This window comes from Hordeum vulgare, chromosome 2H, assembly GCF_904849725.1.
Source record: "Hordeum vulgare subsp. vulgare chromosome 2H, MorexV3_pseudomolecules_assembly, whole genome shotgun sequence".
Lineage (NCBI taxonomy): Eukaryota > Viridiplantae > Streptophyta > Magnoliopsida > Poales > Poaceae > Hordeum > Hordeum vulgare.
The window spans coordinates 75,887,361-75,909,203 of record NC_058519.1 but is presented as its reverse complement, the minus strand read 5'-3'; the positions used below and the strand labels follow the sequence as shown (position 1 = coordinate 75,909,203).

General features: G+C 48.6%; 1 protein-coding gene across 1 annotated transcript in view; it reads left to right on the top strand.

The window, feature by feature from the left end:
• Positions 1–573: 573 nt before the first annotated feature.
• LOC123425129 (SWI/SNF-related matrix-associated actin-dependent regulator of chromatin subfamily A-like protein 1) overlaps positions 574–21,843 on the top strand; it is a 34,513-nt gene continuing 13,243 nt past the window's right edge. Inside the window, exons 1-15 of the mRNA XM_045108803.1 lie at positions 574–921; positions 2,368–2,410; positions 2,493–2,584; positions 2,707–2,762; positions 2,889–2,964; positions 10,333–10,399; positions 11,903–11,969; positions 12,546–12,612; positions 13,038–13,121; positions 13,223–13,264; positions 19,680–19,835; positions 20,643–20,720; positions 21,396–21,464; positions 21,553–21,618; positions 21,696–21,824. Of these exons, the coding sequence (XP_044964738.1) occupies positions 658–921; positions 2,368–2,410; positions 2,493–2,584; positions 2,707–2,762; positions 2,889–2,964; positions 10,333–10,399; positions 11,903–11,969; positions 12,546–12,612; positions 13,038–13,121; positions 13,223–13,264; positions 19,680–19,835; positions 20,643–20,720; positions 21,396–21,464; positions 21,553–21,618; positions 21,696–21,824 (1,356 nt within the window). The 5' untranslated portion in view covers positions 574–657. The remainder of the gene's footprint in view (positions 922–2,367; positions 2,411–2,492; positions 2,585–2,706; positions 2,763–2,888; positions 2,965–10,332; positions 10,400–11,902; positions 11,970–12,545; positions 12,613–13,037; positions 13,122–13,222; positions 13,265–19,679; positions 19,836–20,642; positions 20,721–21,395; positions 21,465–21,552; positions 21,619–21,695; positions 21,825–21,843) is intronic.

Here is a 21,843-nt window from a genome sequence, read left to right as displayed (position 1 = left end):
TCCGTTATAGATGCTTTTATCTCTATGCTTCAAGTTCCATGCTCGTGTCTCTTTGCGATCATGTCATGTGTTGTATCATTTATTGTTTTTTAACACGGTACAGACGCAAGCGTCTATATACACACGCATACACTCATTCATATGAACGTATACACGTACACCTTACCCCTATGAACACCTCCGAAAGACTAGGCCGTCATATCATGTTAAGATTTACGAAGTCATCATCGATACCTCGTCGTTGATGGAAATGTCTCCTCCAGTGAATATGCATCGTCGAAAATCCTAAAATAAATTCAGAAATAAATGCGAGCACCAGAACTTAAAGCCTGATGGACTCGAGATACCAGAACCCTCCTAACCATCCAACCTTACTGTTGGTATCCTTTATTTTTTTATCAATTAAATGATACATAAATTTTGCGTATTCATGATTTTTTTAATAAAATATGGAGTAATATTACTGTGCAAAGTGAAGACTTGTTGACGGCAAAAAAAAACAAAAAACAAAAAACAAAATGTGAAGGCTTGTTTTCCCTTTCCCTATATCGTGAATTCGGGATCCCGCCGTTGAGCACCGCCGTTTGAGACGCCCTACTCCCCTTTCTGCCCCTTCTCCTTGCCAAAACAGCTCCCACCCAAAACGCCCGCTTGAAAATGGCGGGCCTAGGCGGCGCCGGCGGCTGGGGCGGCGGCTTAGACGACGACGACTGGGGCCTAAGCGAGGAGCAGTACGACAAGCTCGAGCAGGACGCCTACCGCGCGATTGCGGAGCGCAAGGCCTCCTCTTCCGCCGCCTCCACCGCCCCCGCAATCTCGCCGCTCCCCCACCGCGCCCTACCGCCGGCGGCCACGGTATCTTCGCCGCTCAGGAACGAGCACCCCGCCTCCAGGGTCTCCCTAGAGTCTCGCTTCGGCAAGGTTAGGGTTTTCTCCGTTCTTTTTTGCTATTTGGGAGAGGTATTCTTGGGAGTTCACTGTTTGAATGCTAGGGGTTGGGTTTGTGCGTGACACGGAAAATTGGAAATCTTTGTTGCTCTAATGTCCGATGAATTTGGAATGACGGGTCATTTCACCGTGGCAAATCTAAATCCCCTTCTTTCTTTTACCCAGCTTTCGTGAATGCAGTAGTGGTTTCTTTCCAAGAACCTACGTGTTCTTGCCCAAGATTCGTGGGTTAGTGATTTGGTCGGAAATGTGGTAGGGGTTTAGCTTAATGCGTTTGTACCGTGGTAAATCTGTCAACTTTCTCATGCTTTCCGAGTCAGAATTTTTTCTTTATTCTTTGTAGATTAGAGTTAATAGAAACTAAGCCTTCTGTATGAAGTTTGATGAATCTGAACATTTCTTTTACTTTCTAGGCTCACCTTTTTGCGCATAGCATAATTTCAGCAATTCAAGAACCGAGCCTATCGTCATTGTAGTATTAAGTTTGAAATGTTCAAGGTATTTGATTCCATCTTTTTGATAAAGAACTATCTTGCACCTTTGAACCATGACCATGACTTGGAAGTTTGGGTCACATGGTCCAGTGGTCTGGGTTTGGTGGTCACAGAATTAGATGGCTGTAGTTAACATTTTGTTTTCAAGCGCATTTCAGTTTCTCTTGCTGACCGTGTTGCAACTTGCATTGAGAATTAAAATTCTATAGTTTGGAAGCCTTGTTGAGTACAGCTTGTCTTGTCAAAAGATGTCAACTTTGGAATTAAGCTGATACAAAAATCTAAACACGAGATAAATCTTGATGTAGATATAGTCAACATTTTTTTTTAAACTGCTTACGATACTTTGACGGTCGCTCGCCCTCTTTTGCTCGGCTTTTTTAATGCAAATAGATTCAATCTAGTAGTTTCTTATACTCCCTCCGTCCCAAAATAAGTGTCTTAAGCTTAGTACAATTTTATACTAGAGCTAGTACAAAGTTAAGACAGTTATTTTGGGACGGAGGGAGTAGATTAAGTCTTAGATCTTGTTTGGGGCATGCAATGAACAGTTCATTCTTAATTCTTCTGAGCGTTGGGCATTTTCAGGAGTATCATTTGCTATTCCGTTGTTTTGAGTTGCCCATCATGATAAATCTTGATGCAGATACGGTTAACATTTTATTTTGAACTGCACACAATACTTTGATGGCTTTTGGGGCATGCAATAAAAAATGTGTTCTTCATTCTTCAGAGCTTGGATATTTGGGCTTATCTTATTAATGGCTTTGTTTGCGGTTTCATTGTTTTGAGTTGATTAGGGAGATATGCATGTTCAACGGAAGCATAATATATCTATTTGTGTTATATTACCAATTTCCATGATCCATCTTGCTGATAAAGGAAATCGTATGTTGTTCCTCATTATCCCTTCATTATTTCCTAGGTAGAATCACTTTCACCTTCTCGGCTTAATCAACCAAACACAGGTATTCAACATTCTCTGCGTTTTCTGCTTATTCTAACATGAATTGTGGCCCATCTCATTCTTCCTTTCAATTGTCATTCAAGTGAATGATAGCCAGGGCAGTTGGCCTAAGATATCTATACATCTTTTCCTTCATTCTAGTGGTGTGATTGCAGCGAAGTTCCCCTATCACCAGGTACATTCCCCTTATTGCCTAACATATCTATACATCTCATTTTGCCTTTATCACATATTTAATCAGTTTCCATAGAATGATATTGTCTACAATATATTTTCTTACTCCCGTTTCTCTCTCAGAAACTTGTGGATGCATTTCACAAGATCCCGAAAGCTAGCTGGAATGGAAAAGAAAGGTTCCCTTATTCTATTACTTGACAGTTTCACCAGACGTTTTCTATAGCATATCAAAGTTTGATGCCTTATTTCAAAGTAAAACACATAACTTATTCCTGGTTCTGTTTTACTTGTGAAATTCTTAGGGTATGGATGTTCCCTCCAACATCTTTATCAATAGCGGAGGACGTTCTTCATGCTGTACCTGGATTAGTTGTTGAGGTAACAGTTGTTTTATGCACTTCGAATAGCCGTGTTCTGTTTCTAGTAGTGACCTTCTATTTTGTTTTGTTGAATTTGTTTTATTGCCCTCTTGTCTGGTTGGCTGTACTGTTCCGTTCCTACTCAGCCACTGAATCATTCTGATGATGTTTATTAATATTAGCTTCCGGTTCTGAAAATATATAATACAAGTTTTAAATGTTGTTGAAGAAAATACTACCCCTGTTTGTTTTACTTGACATCCTAGAATTAGACTTTCTAAAGTTTGACTGCCAATAAATTTAAATCTAGGTTGGCTATATACGGAATTTACCATTAGATTGGTTATTTTTCTGTGAAGTCATAATTCTACTAGTACATCTTAATGTAAAGTTGTAAAAACTAATGGCGGAAGTTGTAAGTAGCATCTCAGACTTTGAGAAGTTTTTTTTTTTCGAGAAAACGCAAAAGACTTTGCATTTCATTGTATTGAAAAGAGGGGAAGACAACCTCCTAGGAGGCTAGTACAAAGGTGTTACAACCAGATCAGTGCACGTCCCAGGTGGGTGGCAGGGTGACCCTAAGCCCCTTGGCCCCTGCCTGCGCCCAATTCCTGGACTCGTCCTTGATCGCATCGGCGAGCTCTACTAGCGATGGGGTTACATGGTCGAATACACACGCGTTCCTATGCTTCCAGATCATCCACGGCACGAGAAGCGCAATCGAGGCCAGCGCTTTGCGGAGCGGGTGAGGCGTGGCATCGCGAGCGCGTAGCCACCAGTCCTGCAGCGAGGCGTCCTGGTCGGGCACAGGTGCCGGTAGTCGCAGCCAGGATATGATCCCGTGCCAGGCCTGCTTCGCGAATGGGCAGGAGAGCAGCAGGTGCTGCATCGTCTCCGGTTGTTGGTCACAAAGAAGGCACCGAGGGTGATGCGTTAGGCCATGCCGATCAAGGCGCTCCGCAGTCCAACAACGGTCCTGATTGGCGAGCCAGTGGAAGAATTTGACCTTAGGCGGGGCCCAACCCTTCCAGATCAACTTCCAGGACCGGCAAGTGATCGAACTGTGGAAGGTGGCAAGATAAGCGGACCTGGCAGAGTAGCTGCCGCTGGCTGTCCACTTCCAGGAGAGCGTGTCCGGCTCTGCGGAGAGGGTGATGCGGGACACCAACAGCCAGATCTGGAGATACTGCCCAATCTCCTGGAGGCCAATGGTGCCGTGAATGTCCCTCGCCCAGGCATTGCCGGCTATGCCTGCTGCCACCGTCCTGGACTTTCTGCGATGCTTGGGGATGCACATGTAAAGCGAGGGCGCGTGCTCGCGGATGGAGAGGCCGAGGAGCCATCTGTCCTCCCAAAAGAGCGCAGTCGATCCATCTCCAATCCGCATGGTGGTGGAGGCATAGAAGAGGCCATACTCCTCGGGGGTGAACTGCAGGTCCAGGCCGTGCCATGCTCGGGTAGTGTCCGTCCGTGAGAGCCATAGCCATCGGAGCCGAAGGGCCAGCCCCGTGCGCTCTAGGTCTCGGACACCGAGGCCGCCGTACTCCAGCGGCCGACATACCCGTCGCCAGTTCACGTGGCAGTGTCCACCGTGGGCCGCCTCGTGCCCGGCCCAGAGAAACCCACGCTGAATTTTCTCAAGCTGCTTCAAAGCTTTCTTCAGGGGCCCTAGGGCGAGTAGCTGATGGACGGGGATGGCGCTGAGCACAGACTTGACGAGCGCCAGCCGCCCGGCCTTGTTCATGAGCCATGCCTTCCATGATGGTAGACGGCCGGCCACCTTGTCGACCAGGGGCTGCATCTGAGCCGCGGTGGGGCGGCGCGTGGAGAGGGGGATACCCAGATACGTGATGGGCAGAGCCGCTGCCTGGCAGCCCAGAATCGCCAGTGATTCGGCTGTCGACTCATCTCTATGCAGTGCGGTGGCAGAGCTCTTGCCGTAGTTCACGAGCAGGCCGGAAGCGGAGCCGAAGATCCCTAGGATGCCCTTCACAGCGAGGACCTCGTCGGTTGAGGCGTGGCAGAACAGCATCACATCATCGGCGTAAAGTGAGATAGCCCGGATGTTGCGACGGGGGTGGAGTCTCCGGAGGATGCCGGCCTGGAGCGCCCGCTGCATGAGGCGGCTGAGCGTGTCGACGGCCAGCACGAAGAGCTGCGGGGATGTCGAGTCACCCTGTCTCAACCCGCGGCGATGCCAGATCGGGGGTGCCGGCACGCCATTGAGCAAGACGCGGGTGCTAGCCGAGGAGAGGAGGATGGCCAACCACTCCCGGAACCTCGCTCTGAAGCCATATTGGTGCAGGGCCTCAAAGAGGAAGGGCCAAGATATGGAGTCGAAGGCCCGGGTGAGGTCGAGCTTGAGCATGATCCTCGGCGCGCCCAGTTGGTGCAGGAGCTTGAGGGATTGCCGGACTAGGACGAAGTTGTCGTGGAGTGCACGTCCGGCAATGAAGGCATTCTGATAGCGGCTCACTAGGCCGTCGAGCATCGGTGCCAAGCGCAGGGAGAGGACCTTCGCAAAGAGCTTAGCCACAATATGAATCAGGCAGATCGGACGGTAGTCGTCGAGCTTGTGAGCATCGGAGCGCTTTGGCAGCAAGGTGAGCAGTGCTTGGTTGAGCCTGTGAAATCCACGCCCTCTCAGCGCATAGAGCTGCTCAAAGACCTCAAGCACGTCCTGCTTAATGGTGCTCCAGCACGCTCGCAGGAATTCCGCGGTAAAGCCGTCCGGCCCCGGTGCCTTATGCGCCGGCATGCGCCGCACAGCCTCCCATATCTCGTCGGGGCTGAACGGCTCCTCTAGGCCAGACAGATCAGCTGGCTGGATTAGGCGCTCAAAGTCCAGCGTGTGGGCACGGTCAGCCGCTGTGCCCAGCAGCCCGTCGAAGTGGGCAAAGGCCGCCTGGGCCATCTCGTCGTGGTCGCTGATCGTCTGCCCGTCTACAAGCAAGCTGTACACTCTGTTTTTCCGCCGCCGATAAGTGCATTGCCTGTGGAAGAAGCTCGTGTTCGCGTCGCCGTCCGAGAGGGAGGAGATGCGAGCGCGCTGCCGGGCAATAGTGCGCTCAAGCGAAGCCAAGCCCAGGTAGGAAAGCTTGGTCTGCTTGCGCAGCCAATCCTCTGATGGGGAGAGCGTGCGGGTCTCCATGGCTTGGTCGAAGCGCAGGTTAAGCTCGTGGGAGATGGCAAGCTTGTCCCTTATGTTGCCCGTGGACTTGGCGCTCCAGCTCGTGAGGGCGCGGCCCGTAGCCTGCAGGCGACGCACCAGTCGCCTGAAGGGGTCTGGGTCGGACACCGAACCCCAGGCCGCAACAACCGTGTCGTGGAAGCCGTCGAGGCGCATCCAGAACTCCTCGAAGTGGAAGCGCTTTTGAGCTGATGGCATGGGCGAGCAGTCCAGGAGCAAGGGGCAGTGATCGGAGACAACGGATGCCAGGCATCGAAGGTGGCACTCGCCATGACTGTCCTCCCAATCGGAGGTGCAGAGCACCCGGTCGAGGCGCACGAGCGTAGGAGGGGATTGCTCGTTGGACCACGTGAAACGACGCCCATTGAGGTAAACCTCCTTGAGGGCAAGGTCGTTGATGACGCGGCGGAATCTACCCATCATGCGGTGGTTCACGTTGCCCGAGCTTTTGTCCGAGGCACGACATATCAGGTTGAAGTCCCCACACAACATCCATGGGTCTGGGCTAGTATCGCGAATGTCGCGCAGCTCTTGCAGGAACAACAATTTGTCCTGGTCGCTTTGGGGCCCGTAGACCGTGGTGATCCACCAGGGGTTGCCATTGGGCGCGCGCACCTTCGCAGTCACCGCGTGTTGCGTGAACTGAAGGTTAGAGAGCGTGGCAGCCCTGGTTTTCCAAGCCAGGAGAATGCCGCCGCGCGTGCCATCGGCCGGGAGGTAAGTTGATCCATCAAATTCAGACCCAAGCGTTTCCAGCACAACAGACGACGAGATCAAAGCCATCTTAGTTTCTTGCAGGCATACAATAGATGCGCGGGTGGTACAGAGTAACGATCGAATCGCGCAGCGCCTGGCGCGTGAGTTAAGGCCTCTAACATTCCATACAACAATCTGCAAGCCGTGATCCATGAGCAGGGTGTCGACGCGTGGCGAGCGGTGCTGCTAACACGCACTGGCTGCCGCGGTGCTGGGCACGGCCGTCAGACAGGCCGGGAGCTCCCTGTCGACGAGGGCCGCGATAGCCTGCAAGACCGACATCTGCAGTGGCGTGGCGAATAGGTCGTCGTAGGCCTTCATCGCAGCGGCGGAGATGGGCTGATGGATGCCAACTATGCCAAGGGTGCGGAGGATCTGCACTTGGGCGTGCCTCTCGACCTTTGGTGGCGTAGCCACTGCTGTGTGAGCCGAAGCCGACCGTCCCCTCCGCGGGCTGAAGTTCAGTGGTGGTCGCTGGCGTTTCCCAGGGGACGGTAGGGCAGCGTTGAGCTGCTTCGTGGCTGCAGACAGGAATTGCCCCAGCGTCCAGGAAGTAACCGGGGCTAGCTGGCTGCGCAAGCGGCGCAGGGTGATCGGGGGCGAGGCAAACCGACTCGGCGCTGTCGCGCGCGGCGCTGTATCAGTGCCCTCCCGATCAGGCCGAGTGGGCCGCTGCAGGATGGTGATCGGGGCTGGGCCGGGTCGGCCTGGGGCTTCGGCAGCCGCTGCAGGAGGGGCCTGTGGGGAGGGCTGCCCAGGCGGAGCTGGCTCGGGCGTGGCCTGCTCGGAGGTGGCCGTCCCTGCTATGGTCCCCGGAGCCAGGTTTGGGTGGATGGCGGCAAGCGAGGAGGCGCATCCCGCGCTGGTGTGCTGCCTCGGCTCCGAAGGGTTTCCCGCGCGTGGTAAAGCGCTGCCCGCGCTGGCCCGCGGCGTCTGATCCGAGGCGTCAGGCGGGGCCCGCGCCGCGGTGGGGATTGCGCAGCTTTGGCCCGACCGGGCGGCAGGCGAGACTGGCGTGGTCTGGGCCTCTGGCTGGGGATCCGTCGCATGGCAGGCGAGCGTGATCTCAGCCGAAGCAGGCGTGGCCCCGATGGGATCTTCCAGTACGGGAGGGAGTGCTGTCTCGTGCGCGTCTGCGCTGGTCGTGGTGGGGGCGCGGGGATTTGAAACGGCAGGAGGAATTGGGTCGTTTCCAGCCAATGGCGGGGCGCCAGCTGGCGCCGAAGGTGGGGCCGTTCTGCCGCGGATCAGGCGCAGCGCAGGTAGGTGCGCGCGGGTCCCGGCCGAACCTCCCTTTTGCAGGCTGGTGACGCGGTCTGGTGACGCGGGTCCCGGCCGAACCTCCCTCTCCTTTGTTGACGCGATGACGGCGGTGCGCGGGTCCCAGCGGCCTGGGCCAGGCTTGCATGCCCAGTCTGGCAGGACGGGGGTCCCTCGGCGGTGCCGCCACGTCGGGCCAGGAGGCCGCCATGGCCGTACCATCAGCGCGGCCGGGGCGCCGCACGCGCCACGCCGGCGCGTCGATGGCCATGCCATCCGCGCGGCCGGCCGGGACCTCGTCGGCGCGCCTGTGCTTGCGGCCACGGCGGCGTGCGCGTCCTGGGGCTGGGCCTTGGCCGTTGCCCTGGCCGCGCCTGCTGCCCTCGCCTGCGTCGTCGCCGGAATGCCCGCCGGCCGCCTGAGGAACGTCCGACGTGCCCCTGATACGCTCCGCCACGGTGAGCTCGATGGATATGGGGTAGGACAGGGTTCGGACGGCCGGGGCTTCAGATGGCACGCGGGCCGGGAGCTGCTCGACGATAGCCAGCACCGCCGCGCGCTGGATGCCGGCGGGGTCGTGAGTGCGGCCGGAGAGGCGGAAGACGTCGAGGTCAGCTCGCGACCGCGTGCGGGGGTGCATCCGCTCGATCCAGCAGCTCGATCCGAGAACGTGCTCAGCCACGGAGAGGTGCCACGCATGCGCAGGAATGCCGCGGAGCTCCAGCTCGACACGATATCCGGGGTCATCGGCGGTGGCGTGCGCCAGCTTGCACCATGGCCGCAGCGAGATAGAAAAACGCGGCGAACAGAGGATGTGCTCGCCATTGAGTCGGCGCTTGGTGGCCATGGAGGAGAAGATGATGAGAAAGTCTTCTGGGTGGTGCGCGTGCACGGTGAAGTCGCCCTCGGCGAGGTCCAGCGAGGTCAGGAGCAGCTCGACCACCTCAGGCGAATAGACGCGCGGCCGGTTGCCCGTGATGGTGGCTACCATGGCACGGGCAAGGACGAGCTCCGCATCGTCCATCTCCGTCGTCTGCGCCATGATGACCCGCGCGGGGCGATCTGCGGGCGACGGGGCGGGAGGAGCCGAGAGGAGCGCCGGCGCCGGGGGAGCAACGCGAGGCTGCGCGGCAGCAGGGATCCGAGCGACCACGCCGCGAGGAGGGGGCGGCGCGGCCGCAGACGCGCGAGGCGGTAGCCTGGGGGCGTCCTTGGCGCGGGGTTGCGCGGCGTCCGTGCGAGATGGCTGCCGGGCCCCGTCGGCCGTGCGACGGCCGCCACAGGCGCGCGAGGCATGGCCGAAGATGAGGCAGCGGCGGCAGCGGACGTCGTTGGGGCAGTCGCGCACGTGATGCCTGGGGTCGAGGCAGCGGAAGCAGAGGCCGGCGGCCTCCTCCGGGGACGGGCTGCGGCGCGGTGTCGGAGATGCTGGGCAGGGCGGGGCGTCGCGGCGCGGACGGCGATGGGGGTGCCTGCGGCGGGCCTGCTGGAACCCGTCCGCGTCGAGCACCGGCCCGCACGTCGCGCGACGCACCTCCGAGCGAGGCCCGAGGCGGTCCTGCACCGCGGGTCGGGAAGCGGGCGCGGCGCGTCCGGAGGCGGCGACGGCGCGCTTGGGAGCGGCGGCGGCCGGCGGGCCTGGGGGGAGCGAGCGCGCGACGTCGCTGTACGACCTCAACGAGGTCTCTCCCTCCGAGCTGCTCCAGTGCTCCCCGTAGGAGACGCGCTCGCCGGAGGGGGTCTCTGGGGAGCCAGCAGGGACAGCGGCGGCGAAGGCGGCCATCACGCGGGCCCTGAGAGGGGCGGGGGCGGGGGCGGCTGAGCGTTAGACTTTGAGAAGTCAGAAGTGTCAAGTATAATTGCTTGTGAGGCCATTGGGAGGTCCACTATCCTTGTTATTTCAAGGAACTTTGAGAAGTTTGTATTTTCAATTTCTCGGAAAAAAGAACTCCATAGACACAAGGCCCAAGACATAGGCCTTGGTGTGCTGTCGTCCGTGCAATTGTAGCCTTTTCTACACCTCAAGCAAGAGTAACTAACAGTTTCTAGCCTGTGAATACTATCCTATTGGTTCCTGCATCCACCAAATTGGTTATTATTTTGATGTTTTTATTTTATGTTGATAGTGCATCTAGAGATAATTCATTTTGACCATAACATGTACATCTACTTACCTGACAGGTTCAACAATTGGACCCGTTAGTTCAGCGGGCTTTTGCTGCCGCTTTAGCTGCCAAAGATCTTCGAGGTATCTTAGTTTCTAAAGTAAACATTGGAAACAACACATGCTTATAGGTTTTCATCCACTCGCTGGCAAGGTGCTGTTTGAATGGACAAAATTACATTCACTTGAGATATCAAGAACTGTATTACTTTCTAGTTGTTAGGAAGTATTAGTATTAGTCTAGGAGTCCTTATTAGTCTATGTTTACTTTCCTTGCACCTCAAGTCATGTGTAATATATATATGCCCCTTGAGCCTTCAATAAAGATAAGTTGCTTTCCTAACATGGTATTAGAGCTTAGGTTATTTTTTTTCGCACGTCGCAACTCGTGCTCGTACAGATCGATTTCGTATCGTTCTTGTATTTTTCTTCGATCCTCTCTTCTCGCGGACGTGCTCTCCTCACGTCTTGCTGCTGCTAGCTTTTCTGCTAGCTTATCTTCTTCTGGCCGTGCCTCGGTTGCAAGTCCTCCAGCCGAATCCCGTCGCCGGCCGCCGTCTCTCGTGATCTTCAGTCGGATCCCGTCGCCGGCCGCTGTGTTCCGCCGCCGCCAACCGTCCTCGATCCGGCCGCCGCACTCATCCTCGATCCGATGCACTGGTCCCGCCGCACTCATCCTCGATCCGCTGCACTGGTCCCGCCGCTTCCGTCGCCGCCAGTCGCCCTCGATTCGGCCGCTGCACCCCGCCGCCACATCAGGATCCGCCGCCACATCAAGATCCCCGTCCTGATATGTCGATCTCGCGAGGGATCCAGCGACCGGCTCAGCTTCCAGATCGATCCACGAGGGATCCAGCGCCCTGCTCGTGGGATCCATCTCGCGGCGGCTCCAGGTCAAGGCGGCTCCCATCTCGCCAGATCGAGGCGCCTCCAATCCTGCTGTCGACGCGGACGCGGTTTCAAACACGGACGCTGTTCGTTGACTGCGATTCCTAAAAAAAATTGTCTGCTGCATTCGGCTACGTTGCTGTTCCTCGTTGTCCGGTGATCTTTGATGGCACTAACTACACCGAGTTCATTGGCTTCATGCGCATTCACATGCGTGGCATCCGTCTATGGGGTTTTCTTTCTGGCGAGGTCTGCTGTCCGCCATGTCCGGTTCCTCCCATGGCTCCTACTATGCCAACCCCACCGGCTCTTCCCGCGGATGCTCCTCAGGCCGCAAAGGATGCGGCTAAGCTTGCTGATGAGGCCGCTGTGAGTGCTTATGATGAGAAGGTCTTGGCTTATGAGGAGGCTCTTCAGGTGTATCACGGTGCTCTGTCCGCTTACACCCAGTGGCTTAAAGATAAGTTGCTTTCCTAACACTAGTATCCTCTAGTCCAGTTAGATTCATAATAAACTACGCAGAAGTAAAATATTTCTTCAACAGTATCACATAGGTGTAAATCCAAACGACCTGTGCAAACATTTAATTTTCCCAGGTAGGTCTTGCGTTCAGGTGTGAGGCTTTCATTGCCTCGTCACTTTTCTAGTTTTTTCTTGATATGCTGACCTAACTTTTTTTTATTGTTTGTTTTGCGGTAGGTTTGTATGGCAAGATTCCAACAGATGTTGAGTCGAAGCTTATGCCCTTTCAGCGTGAAGGAGTCAAGTATATCCAACATCCTTTGTATATTTTTTTTTGCTCATAACAGTGGGAAATGTCTTTTCTTAGATTCATACATGTGGTGTAATGTTGAACTTAATCACTTAGTTGTTGTACAGTTATAGGATGTTAAATGTAGCAGATAACCATGGCCCTTAATCAAGACTAGGCAATGACACAGCAATCATAAACTAAGCCTAATAGATTAAACAAGAAATTGATCCTGAAATTCCATCTGCTTTCGTCCGTCCCCAGTCTACGTATGTCTTACCTCCCTGCGTACCCCTGACACCTTCATGGTTCCTGGTCATGCCATCACAGTATGGCGCCGAGGGTACCCGTCAACATCTATTATTTGGGATGTACTCCTCCATTCCATATTACTTGTCATGGTCTTAGTTTAGACCACGACAAGTTATATGGAACAGAGGGAGTAACATTATTAGGTCGTAAAATGGGTTGTAAGTTGCTTATTTGGTTCCCAACCACTTAGCACATTTGAACTTGGCTGTAAAGAACTAAAGATCAGTGGTACCTTCCCATAGTTGAACATCATACCCTTTTTTTTCCTCGTTATTGTAGTTTCGCTTTACAACACGGGGGCAGAGTGCTGATAGCAGATGAAATGGGTCTTGGAAAGACATTGCAGGTAATTTATACATTCTCTCTGGACAATCATCATTTTATTTTTCTACAACACGCAGGAGAGCTGTGTATCATTTCATTAAGATGAAAAAAAGTACAGAGAGGTGGGCAAAAAGGCCCACACCCCAAATACACACGCCACACACACACACCCTGAAAAAACTAGCAAAGGCTCACCACACATACAGATGCACACGACTGGCTCACCGCACATACAGATGCACACACACACCCTGAAAAAAACTAGCAAAGGATCACCACACATACAGATGCACACGACTGGCTCACCCAGGGGAAGGACTTGTATTGTTCGTTTTCGCTCAGCAGCATGCAGTTAGTAATTTTCAAACCTGCCGGGCAAAAATGCACAATACAACTACGTCCAGATCTTTCAGGCATTGTTTTTGTTGCCTAATTTTCTCTATGTAGGCAATTGCTGTTGCTTCTTGCCTTCATGATGCCTGGCCAGTTCTTGTCATCTCTCCATCTTCATTGCGATTACATTGGGCTTCTGTAAGTATCTCCGACTTTTAAAAACTCATATTTCATATTTCAATAGCAGTTTCCTTGATCCTCAAGGGATATTTGACTTTGCTGCTTTGCGATTATAACAGATGATTCAGCAGTGGCTTAACATCCCTACAGAAGATATCTTGGTATATCCTCTTTGTTTCTCAATGTAAACACTTCTTCCGGATTGGTTGCCCATTAAAATCTCTCACCTACATCAGTTGGCTTGATCATAAATGTTCTTAACTAGATTTTCGTAATTGTTCTAAATCCCTTGCCCCATTTCTGGTTTTACCAGGAACTGTACTTCTGTCAAACTTTTTCCACCAGCGAATCTGCCCTTATTTCTATTGGACATGACCTTGTGCCACACAGCAAAAATATAATATATGTTGCATGTTTATTTCGTTCAATGCTAGGTTCCCCATTTGCATTGGTTTGATTTGCGTGGTCACGTGAATAAGGATGGATATATTTTTTACTATGTTGAACATTCTAATTCATATTCTTCACCTTAACCATTCTTGAGCATAATCATAATCATCCATTCTTAATTGTAAGGCCATACTAGTTAAACACCCGTTCGTTGCCACGGGACAATATAGCTATGCTACAGACATTAACAAAATGATACTCCAATGTCATGCATCAGTTTACTCACCTAAATATCAATGTCATTCTCAACAACCAAGCACCCACTCCTTCCTCCCAACGGGACATTTTCTTTGACATTAGTTAGAGGACAAGTTAAGTTTCTTGCTACTACCATCCCTTTCTAAATGTTATTTGCTCCAAACCATATTTATTGTCACCGGTTTGATACAACCAATCAACGACAATTAATATGAGTCATGTGGAGTAGTAAAAATTGAGATCTCCATTATACCTCCTCCATTAACAAATATTAGTTTTTTAAAGATTTTAATATGAACTACATACAAACTGAAACGAGTTAACAAACACGCTAAAACGTGTCTATATATCCTAATAAGAAGAATGTTGGAACATCTTATATTTGCGAATGGAGGGAGTATTAAATAACATTCAAAATCTGCAAACAAAACCACAAAAAATGTTGAAAAGGAAGCAAACATTAAGATCCATATTGATGGTACAATTTACATGATAAATGAAATCCATGTTATAACTAAATTATAATGTGCCCTGAGCAAAACAAACATGTATAAGAGATGTGGGCAACTACATCTAGCTTGTATAGTATCCCGACCTGTCACACCCCAACCCATCAACAGTGTGTGCGAGACATCTCTTCCTCTCACACCAAATGCATCTCATGCAAACTCCATTCCTCGTGATCCAACCTTTCGACTTCGAGACGCCAGATTTGGAGGACTTAGATGGGGAAGATGTTGCTTTGACCACCATTGCCTCCTTTGTCCCAGAGTGACGAGATGTAGCTTACAACTGAGAGAATAGAAACAAGAGGCCATATAATGGTTAGGATACATAATATCAGATTCAGAATTCACATATTTTCATTCCTCTCATTGCATAGAGAGGCAAAAAAGATACGAGTATCATTGAGAATACATCTTAGAAACAAAGCATCAGCATATACAAGAGATAACTTGTAAAAAGGCCTACTTTGAAACGCAACAAAGCACCAAATGTAAGAAAGAGAATCATGGACAAATCCTACAAAAAGAACAAAAATTATTTCAATAAAAAAGTACATTTTACTTTGTCCAAATGGTAATTTTTATTACGTCGTATCAGAACCTCAAAAGCTAGACCAGAGTTAAGGTTTTTAGACGGGCTAAATAATTTAAAGATCAACTGATTGCCATTTCCTACAACACAAATAGAGAATAAGAAGATGAAGCTTTCATGGAAATATGGTACTTCTATTTAACTTCTCTGCAACGTTACCAAGTTTCAGCATGTTTTTCTTGATTTATAAAACATTTCCTCTCTGCTTCCTTCGTCATGCCATTCCTGAACAGTGAAGAATTAAAAACACATAAGTAGCTCTTAGCACATTAGAAGTGAAACATCAATTTCAGAAAAGAAAAGAAAAAGAAATAGCTAGTATAAGAATTTATCTTCTTAATCAAATGACAAAAGGAGAAGCCTTGCATCAGAGCCTTGTTTGTTCAGTAAGAAAAAGTAATAGACATGCAGATTTGTAGCATTGAAACTGAATATCAGAAATTACATGTCATATGCCAAGACCTACATGTGTGTTTATATGAAAATTTAGCATTGATTGACATATATTACTTTTGCACATCTGTTTCAATAAAGTATCATTTTAATTAGACCAATAAATGAATGAAAGCATGTTAGAAGCTCCTTTCAGTGCATTGCTTTAATCTATTTTCATGTTGCTCCTTGCAATGAATAGATTGACATTGAGCACACTAAAATAGATATACCTGAACAAAAACAGTAGCAAATGCATATATGTGCACCGTATAACAAAAATTAGAGTGCTTAGCCAGACATACATATGTGGGAGATGAGCGATGGTCTAGACGCAACAATGTCAAAGGTGAGAAACGACTTGGAAGACAATCTAGTCGAGTCATCCCACTCCTGCAAGCGTTCATACACAAATACTAATAATCAAGAAAAAATTATAACTGAATACCACGAGGCAAACAATTGATCAAGCACAGACACATATTGAGAGCTAGAAGCACGCCAAATTTTGCAAACATGCATGTTCATGTTATCTACTTCCTAGTGGTAATAAGCGAAAACTTCCCATGGATATATATAGCCACATATTCTAAATCGGTGAAAAGCACAATCCCTTCTAATGTATCAATATGGAGAAGATACCAGAAAAGCTCAAGAAAGGTTTTTAAATTGCAGAATCAGCTTCCAAAGTAACAATTGGGAGGTTCAAAAAACACATCAGTTTTCACTGCTTATGGGTGACAAACTGGTGATACAATCTAGTTCACCCTTGCCATGGCAGGCCAACGGTGACGAGCGTCGTCGGACGGGGCAGCGTACGGACAAACCTGTAAAATTATTTACAAACAAGATTGTAAGAAAACGTAAATCCCTAAATCAAGCTGAAACTACCCTTAGGAAGATTTTGTCGATCAAAGTAAATGGAAAAGCACAAGATTATGAGTTCCAAAGTTGTTCTGTTCTCTGCAGCCTTCTAGTTGAATGCACGTGCGTTGCTACGAGAAAAATAATTATTATCGAAATATTGGCTAGTGTTTTAGAACATTTTACATAGTTTACTTAGTATAGTATGTTCAATTTTTAGATATTTCTCTAATATTTTGAACACACAGTAGAAAGCCATGTATTATGAAATGAGGACAATATACAGATATTTTTCAACGATCCTTAAAGTTTGCAAAACCGCATCCCAACCAGGATTTCAACCACATACGAAACTGACATCCCGCTATGTAGTTACCACCATGCAACCCTTAATACTATCTCTTGTCTTCTCTATATGCTTCCTTTTCCAACCGTGTCCTAGAAAGATGCCTTCCTGACAAAATTCCTCTCCTACGATCAAATCGTAAATGGTTGATCAACACACGTTCACCGAAAGATTGCCAACAACAACTGTTGTTTCGACATCTTGAAATAATGCAAATAATTTATTTCCATATACATGAAACAGAAAGGAAACACATAGGTATAAACAACAACAACAACAACAACCAAGCCTTTCAGTCCCAAACAAGTTGGGGTAGGCTAGAGTTGAAACCCATAAGGTCTCGAAGCCAAGTCATGGCTTTGGAACGTGGATAGCTAACTTCCACGCACCCCTGTCCATGGCTAAGTCTTTGTCGATATTCCAAACCTTCAGGTCTCTCTTAACGGACTCCCACCATATCAAGTTTGGTCTACCACGACCCCTCTTAACATTCTCAGCACGCTTTATCCGTCCGCTATGCACCGGCGCTTCCGGTGGCCTCCGTTGAATATGTCCAAACCATCTGAGACGATGCTGGACCAGCTTCTCTTCAATCGGTGCTACCCCAAGTCTCTCTCGTATATCGTCATTTCGTACCGATCCTTCCTTGTGTGGATTGAAATAAAAATAAATGAGGCTCCTAAGCCTATCCCTCATACAATATTCTTTAATTATTTTAAGAAAACGCAAAGCTTGCTCAATCCATTGATAGAAATAAATCATCTTATAGTAAAGGGTGGTAGGATCTGATTGGTATGCTTCTTGGTGAATTTTTACAGAAAGAAAATAAATATCATTTGTGTGACAGGTGACAGCACATCACAGCTTGATATCTGAATGAGTCATTATGAACTCCTCAAGGGAAGGGTCAAGCATGAAGCCGTTGACACCATTTACAGTGTTCAAAATAAGCTGCAAAATATAACGTACACAAGCCAATTCTGATACAGTCACACACGATTGATCTTGCTTGTGGAACATGAATCGAGGAGGATTGATTAATTACCGTGCAGGAAATACCATACATTCAGCATCCATCAGCAATCCACACATCTATTGATCAACCATTTTCGATTTGAAAAGAGCAACAGGGTGTGTGGGTGTCCTTCCCAGGCTGCAGTACTTCCTCCAATCAGGGTGTCTTGGTTCTTATCATGTACCAAAGATTTGTGGGGAGAAAGAAAGGATGCAAGTAAAGGAATAAACTATGCACCATGTAAGTAAAGGATGTAAATCAAGGAATAAACCAACCAGTCAGGGAGTCACTATCTGACGTGTTCTTGCTCAGTGTGAAGTCTCACAAAACAGAACGAAACCAACAATCTTGTTCAAAAATAGAAAGAACTGAGGTGAGAGAAAACCCATACGATCCATCTGCTGCTGCCAAGAGCATTGACGAACACCTCGTTGGAGAGCTCCTCCAGCTTCTTCTACTCCCCCCCCCCCCCCCCCCCCCCGAAGAACCCACATAGGCAATCATCATCATACCAACATTCTCATGGAAGAACAACTGTGATGAAGATAAGAAACATGACGAATGGATCGGCAGATGAGCTTGACGAGGCCGGCCTTGTTCATGGCAGAGGCGCCGAGGACAGAGGAGCATAGTGAGGTCGCTGCACAACTCCGGGTGCCTGCTCTGCTCGTTCGGGATGTGTCGTTTGATGGTCATCTAGTTCGGGCAGCTGTGGACGATCCTTCATCTCTCTCGTCGTTCGCTTATAGCCCAGACACAATAGAAGCCCATCTACAGGCTGCAGATGACTCTCACACACAAAAAAAGCAATATACCTACAGGGTCACGTTATGGAAATAGAAACTTCAAGGGTAGTGATGCCGCAAGGAAGCTTACCAATTGACGGATGTAGGAGTCAACGACCTCAACAAACACAAGCTATGGTGGCTCTCATGCCCCACAATCTTTACCTGAAATTCACAAACAATTAGGACCCATGGAACTGAATAGTGGGGTGTCTACGTACAGAGACGGTGCGACAACGACCAACACGACGACGAGGCAATGGGGAAGGAGGGGCATCTTGCAGAGCGGGCGGCTACGGCCACTGTAACCACAAGGCTTACAAGGAGGGAAGCGGCATCGTCCATGGACAGGAGTACGACCACCGCGACCATGAGGCTGACGGGGAGGGGAGCGGCGGCGGCAAATCAAGATCTGGGCCGGCGAGGTGGCGTGTGGTGGCTTGGTGGTGGTGAATTTTTTCGGGAGCTTACAAGGAGGGAAGCGGCAACATCCATGGACAGGACTGTGGCCACCGCGACCATGAGGCTGACGGGGAAGGGAGCGGCGACGACAGATCGAAATCTGGGTCGGCGAGGTGGTGTGTGGGGGCTTGGTGGTGTTGAATTTTTCGGGAGAGGGAAGAGAGGGGATCGGGGGCGAGGGACATGAGTTCGTGGGGCTGAATCGTGGCGAGCGTTTTTTTTCTTTTCTTTTACGTTGTTTATGTTTTTGAGCGGATTATGCGGAAACGCGGAGCGGTGGGCTGGTTCTCAGATTTTTTTATCGATCGTGAGGAACTGGAAACGGAAGAGATTTTTTCTGTATTTAATCGATTGGTTTACGACAGAACCGCTAGCGGGAGGAAGTGGGGATCGTACGAGGTCGAACCATCACGACGGCAGATCCCCCTTTAATAGTAGAGATTTTCTGAACATACATTGCTCCCATATTTTTCATAGGTGAACAAAACTTGTCTCTTTACTTTTCACCCTGCACTTCCTTTGAATTGTTTCTAACTTCTTATGCCACTCAGACAAACATGCATAGATTGTAGCATCAGATTATAAAAATGTATCTTCAAAGCACTGGCTATAGGAAGCTGATGTTACATCCCATGCTTTGTGTAGTCTAGTGCTCTATTGTTCGCAAATTCTAGTATCACACAAGGTGACACAGTTGATGGTGGCACTCGTTGAAGAAATGAAGGAACTGTTAAATCACGAGCAGTACCAACTAAGCAACATTTATGGTAGTTGTACTGCATGTAATAGTTAATATCATATGGAAGTTTTTTGTTAATTGGAACTTGTTGTGGAAGTACATTTACATAGCTTGACACGTCTTAAGGAAGCAGACTATGTACATATTATTTCCTTCTATCCATGGATATCAACAACATTGTTTTCAGGTGGTATTACCACAAACTGGAGGATCAAATAAGGCAGGATTCAGATTGGTATATTCAAACACGAAAGGAGATTTTCACTTGGATGGGGTGTTCAATGTTATATCTTATGATGTAGTTCCCAAGATACAAAGCACTCTTCTGGACTTGGATTTTAAGGTATGGATCTAATCTTCTATTTTATTTATGGACATGGGCTGTGTGATTTTATATTTTCACAGAATGTGTTTCCACTTCCCAGTACACAGGCTGTTCTTTACCATTTAGCTACTGAACACATACACCAATAACATAGATTTCTTGCAAAATAACTCATTCGAGTAGAATATTTAATTCTCTCACCAAATGACTGGTGCGTCACCCAGCCATATGATTGATTGCAGAACATAATCCTGCATCCAGCATTTGCACTTACACTGATGTAATGAACATGATTACACATATTTCAAGTAGATGGAAAGGGCCGTGCATGTAGACTAAAGACTGCTTCTATAAAGATTTTTTTAGTCGTTGTTTTATGTCATTTAGCATCGGATAGAGCAATCTATATATTTGACGTCTTAAGAATTTTATTGTGTTGAGAGCACCGTAGCCTGTTGGCAGGATTAGTTATAATTACCCCAATTCATTAATTGGGAGTACTTTTGGGGATTGAGATTTCACCTATGGGACTGACAAATGAGTTCCATCTAAACCTTATGAAAAAAGTGATAAGTTCCATTTTGTGATGATGCATTTGTTGACTCTGTTTGGTGCTTCCGTATGCAAGCTCGTTAATTAGGTTTATTGCCAACGGAAAAAGATTAACATGTTCCATTTTACCCCCATCATATGGATGCAAAGATGCTGACCTTATTGGATATTCGCTTCACTCTGTAAAATATAGCGACCACTATGTCCCAATTACCATGAACTCAAAATATTGCTATTCATAATCCATTTATACTTTGAATGGTTTTCATTCAGATAGTTATAGCTGACGAGTCACACTTTCTGAAGAATGGCCAAGCGAAGAGAACAATCGCTTCACTTCCTGTTCTGCAGGTTTGATGTCTCTTATGGGGAAAGAGTTTTATTTCCAGAGCAGAAATTTCTTATGTATACGTTGTTACGGTATAATTTGGTTGGACAAATTTGGGTAGTCTGCATTACTTTATCCCAATCAAATGTCACCCACAGTTTGATCTTTTGGTGTTCCTGTCTAGTTATTTCATACTAGCCCTTCTGATGACCAGAATTTCCAAACATTCATTAGAATTTACTCCTTCCGGTTTGCTATATTTGTCCATGACTTTGATGGTCTCAGGTCTCCGTCTCCAATTGTTCATCCATTGAGGGAATCACGAGTATAGTTATTGCAATGTTGCTGCTCTCTATTTTACTAAAACACCTTAGACCATTGTTAAATGGCTGTAGTGTGGCACTTAGTTGGGGCTATGCACGGTCATTTCTCCCATTAACTGTTTCTTAGACTTGGTGCTTCCTTGGTCTGGGTGCATGGCGGGGTGTGAAACAAATTCACAGTGAAATGGAGAGAGTACAGTACATGCTGTGCCCTTGAATAATTTTTCTTCCGTTGACACCAGCAGTTCCTTAGGATGTACTGTGCTTTCTTGGGTTGCATTCCATCGAATAATATCTTGCCTAATTACAGCGTCCCAAAAGATAAATCACATGGCAGTATTAACAAAATTAACCAATTGTGACTTCATACTACAGAAAGCTCAATATGTGGTTTTGCTAAGTGGAACGCCTGCCTTATCTCGCCCGATCGAGTTGTTTACTCAGGTACAGGTTGTTTCGAGATTTAGTTGCACATACTTGACGACAGGAGATTTTCCACCGTAGCGAAGCAACTAATTCTCTACTTGTGCAGCTCCAGGCCTTATATCCTAGTGTCTACAAGAATGTAAATGATTATGGCAATAGATACTGTAAAGGTGTAAGTACTAGCTTAATGAAATTGCTTTCTTCATTTTCTGTCACCAATTATGACTATTTACTATGATTCTTTCCCAGGGATATTTTGGGTTATATCAAGGCGCTAGCAATCATGAGGAGCTGCATAATTTGATGAAAGCAACCGTCATGATCCGCAGGTTGAAGAAAGATGTTCTTTCGGAGTTGCCTGTTAAGCGTAGGCAACAGGTAACCTCCTTGGATTTAT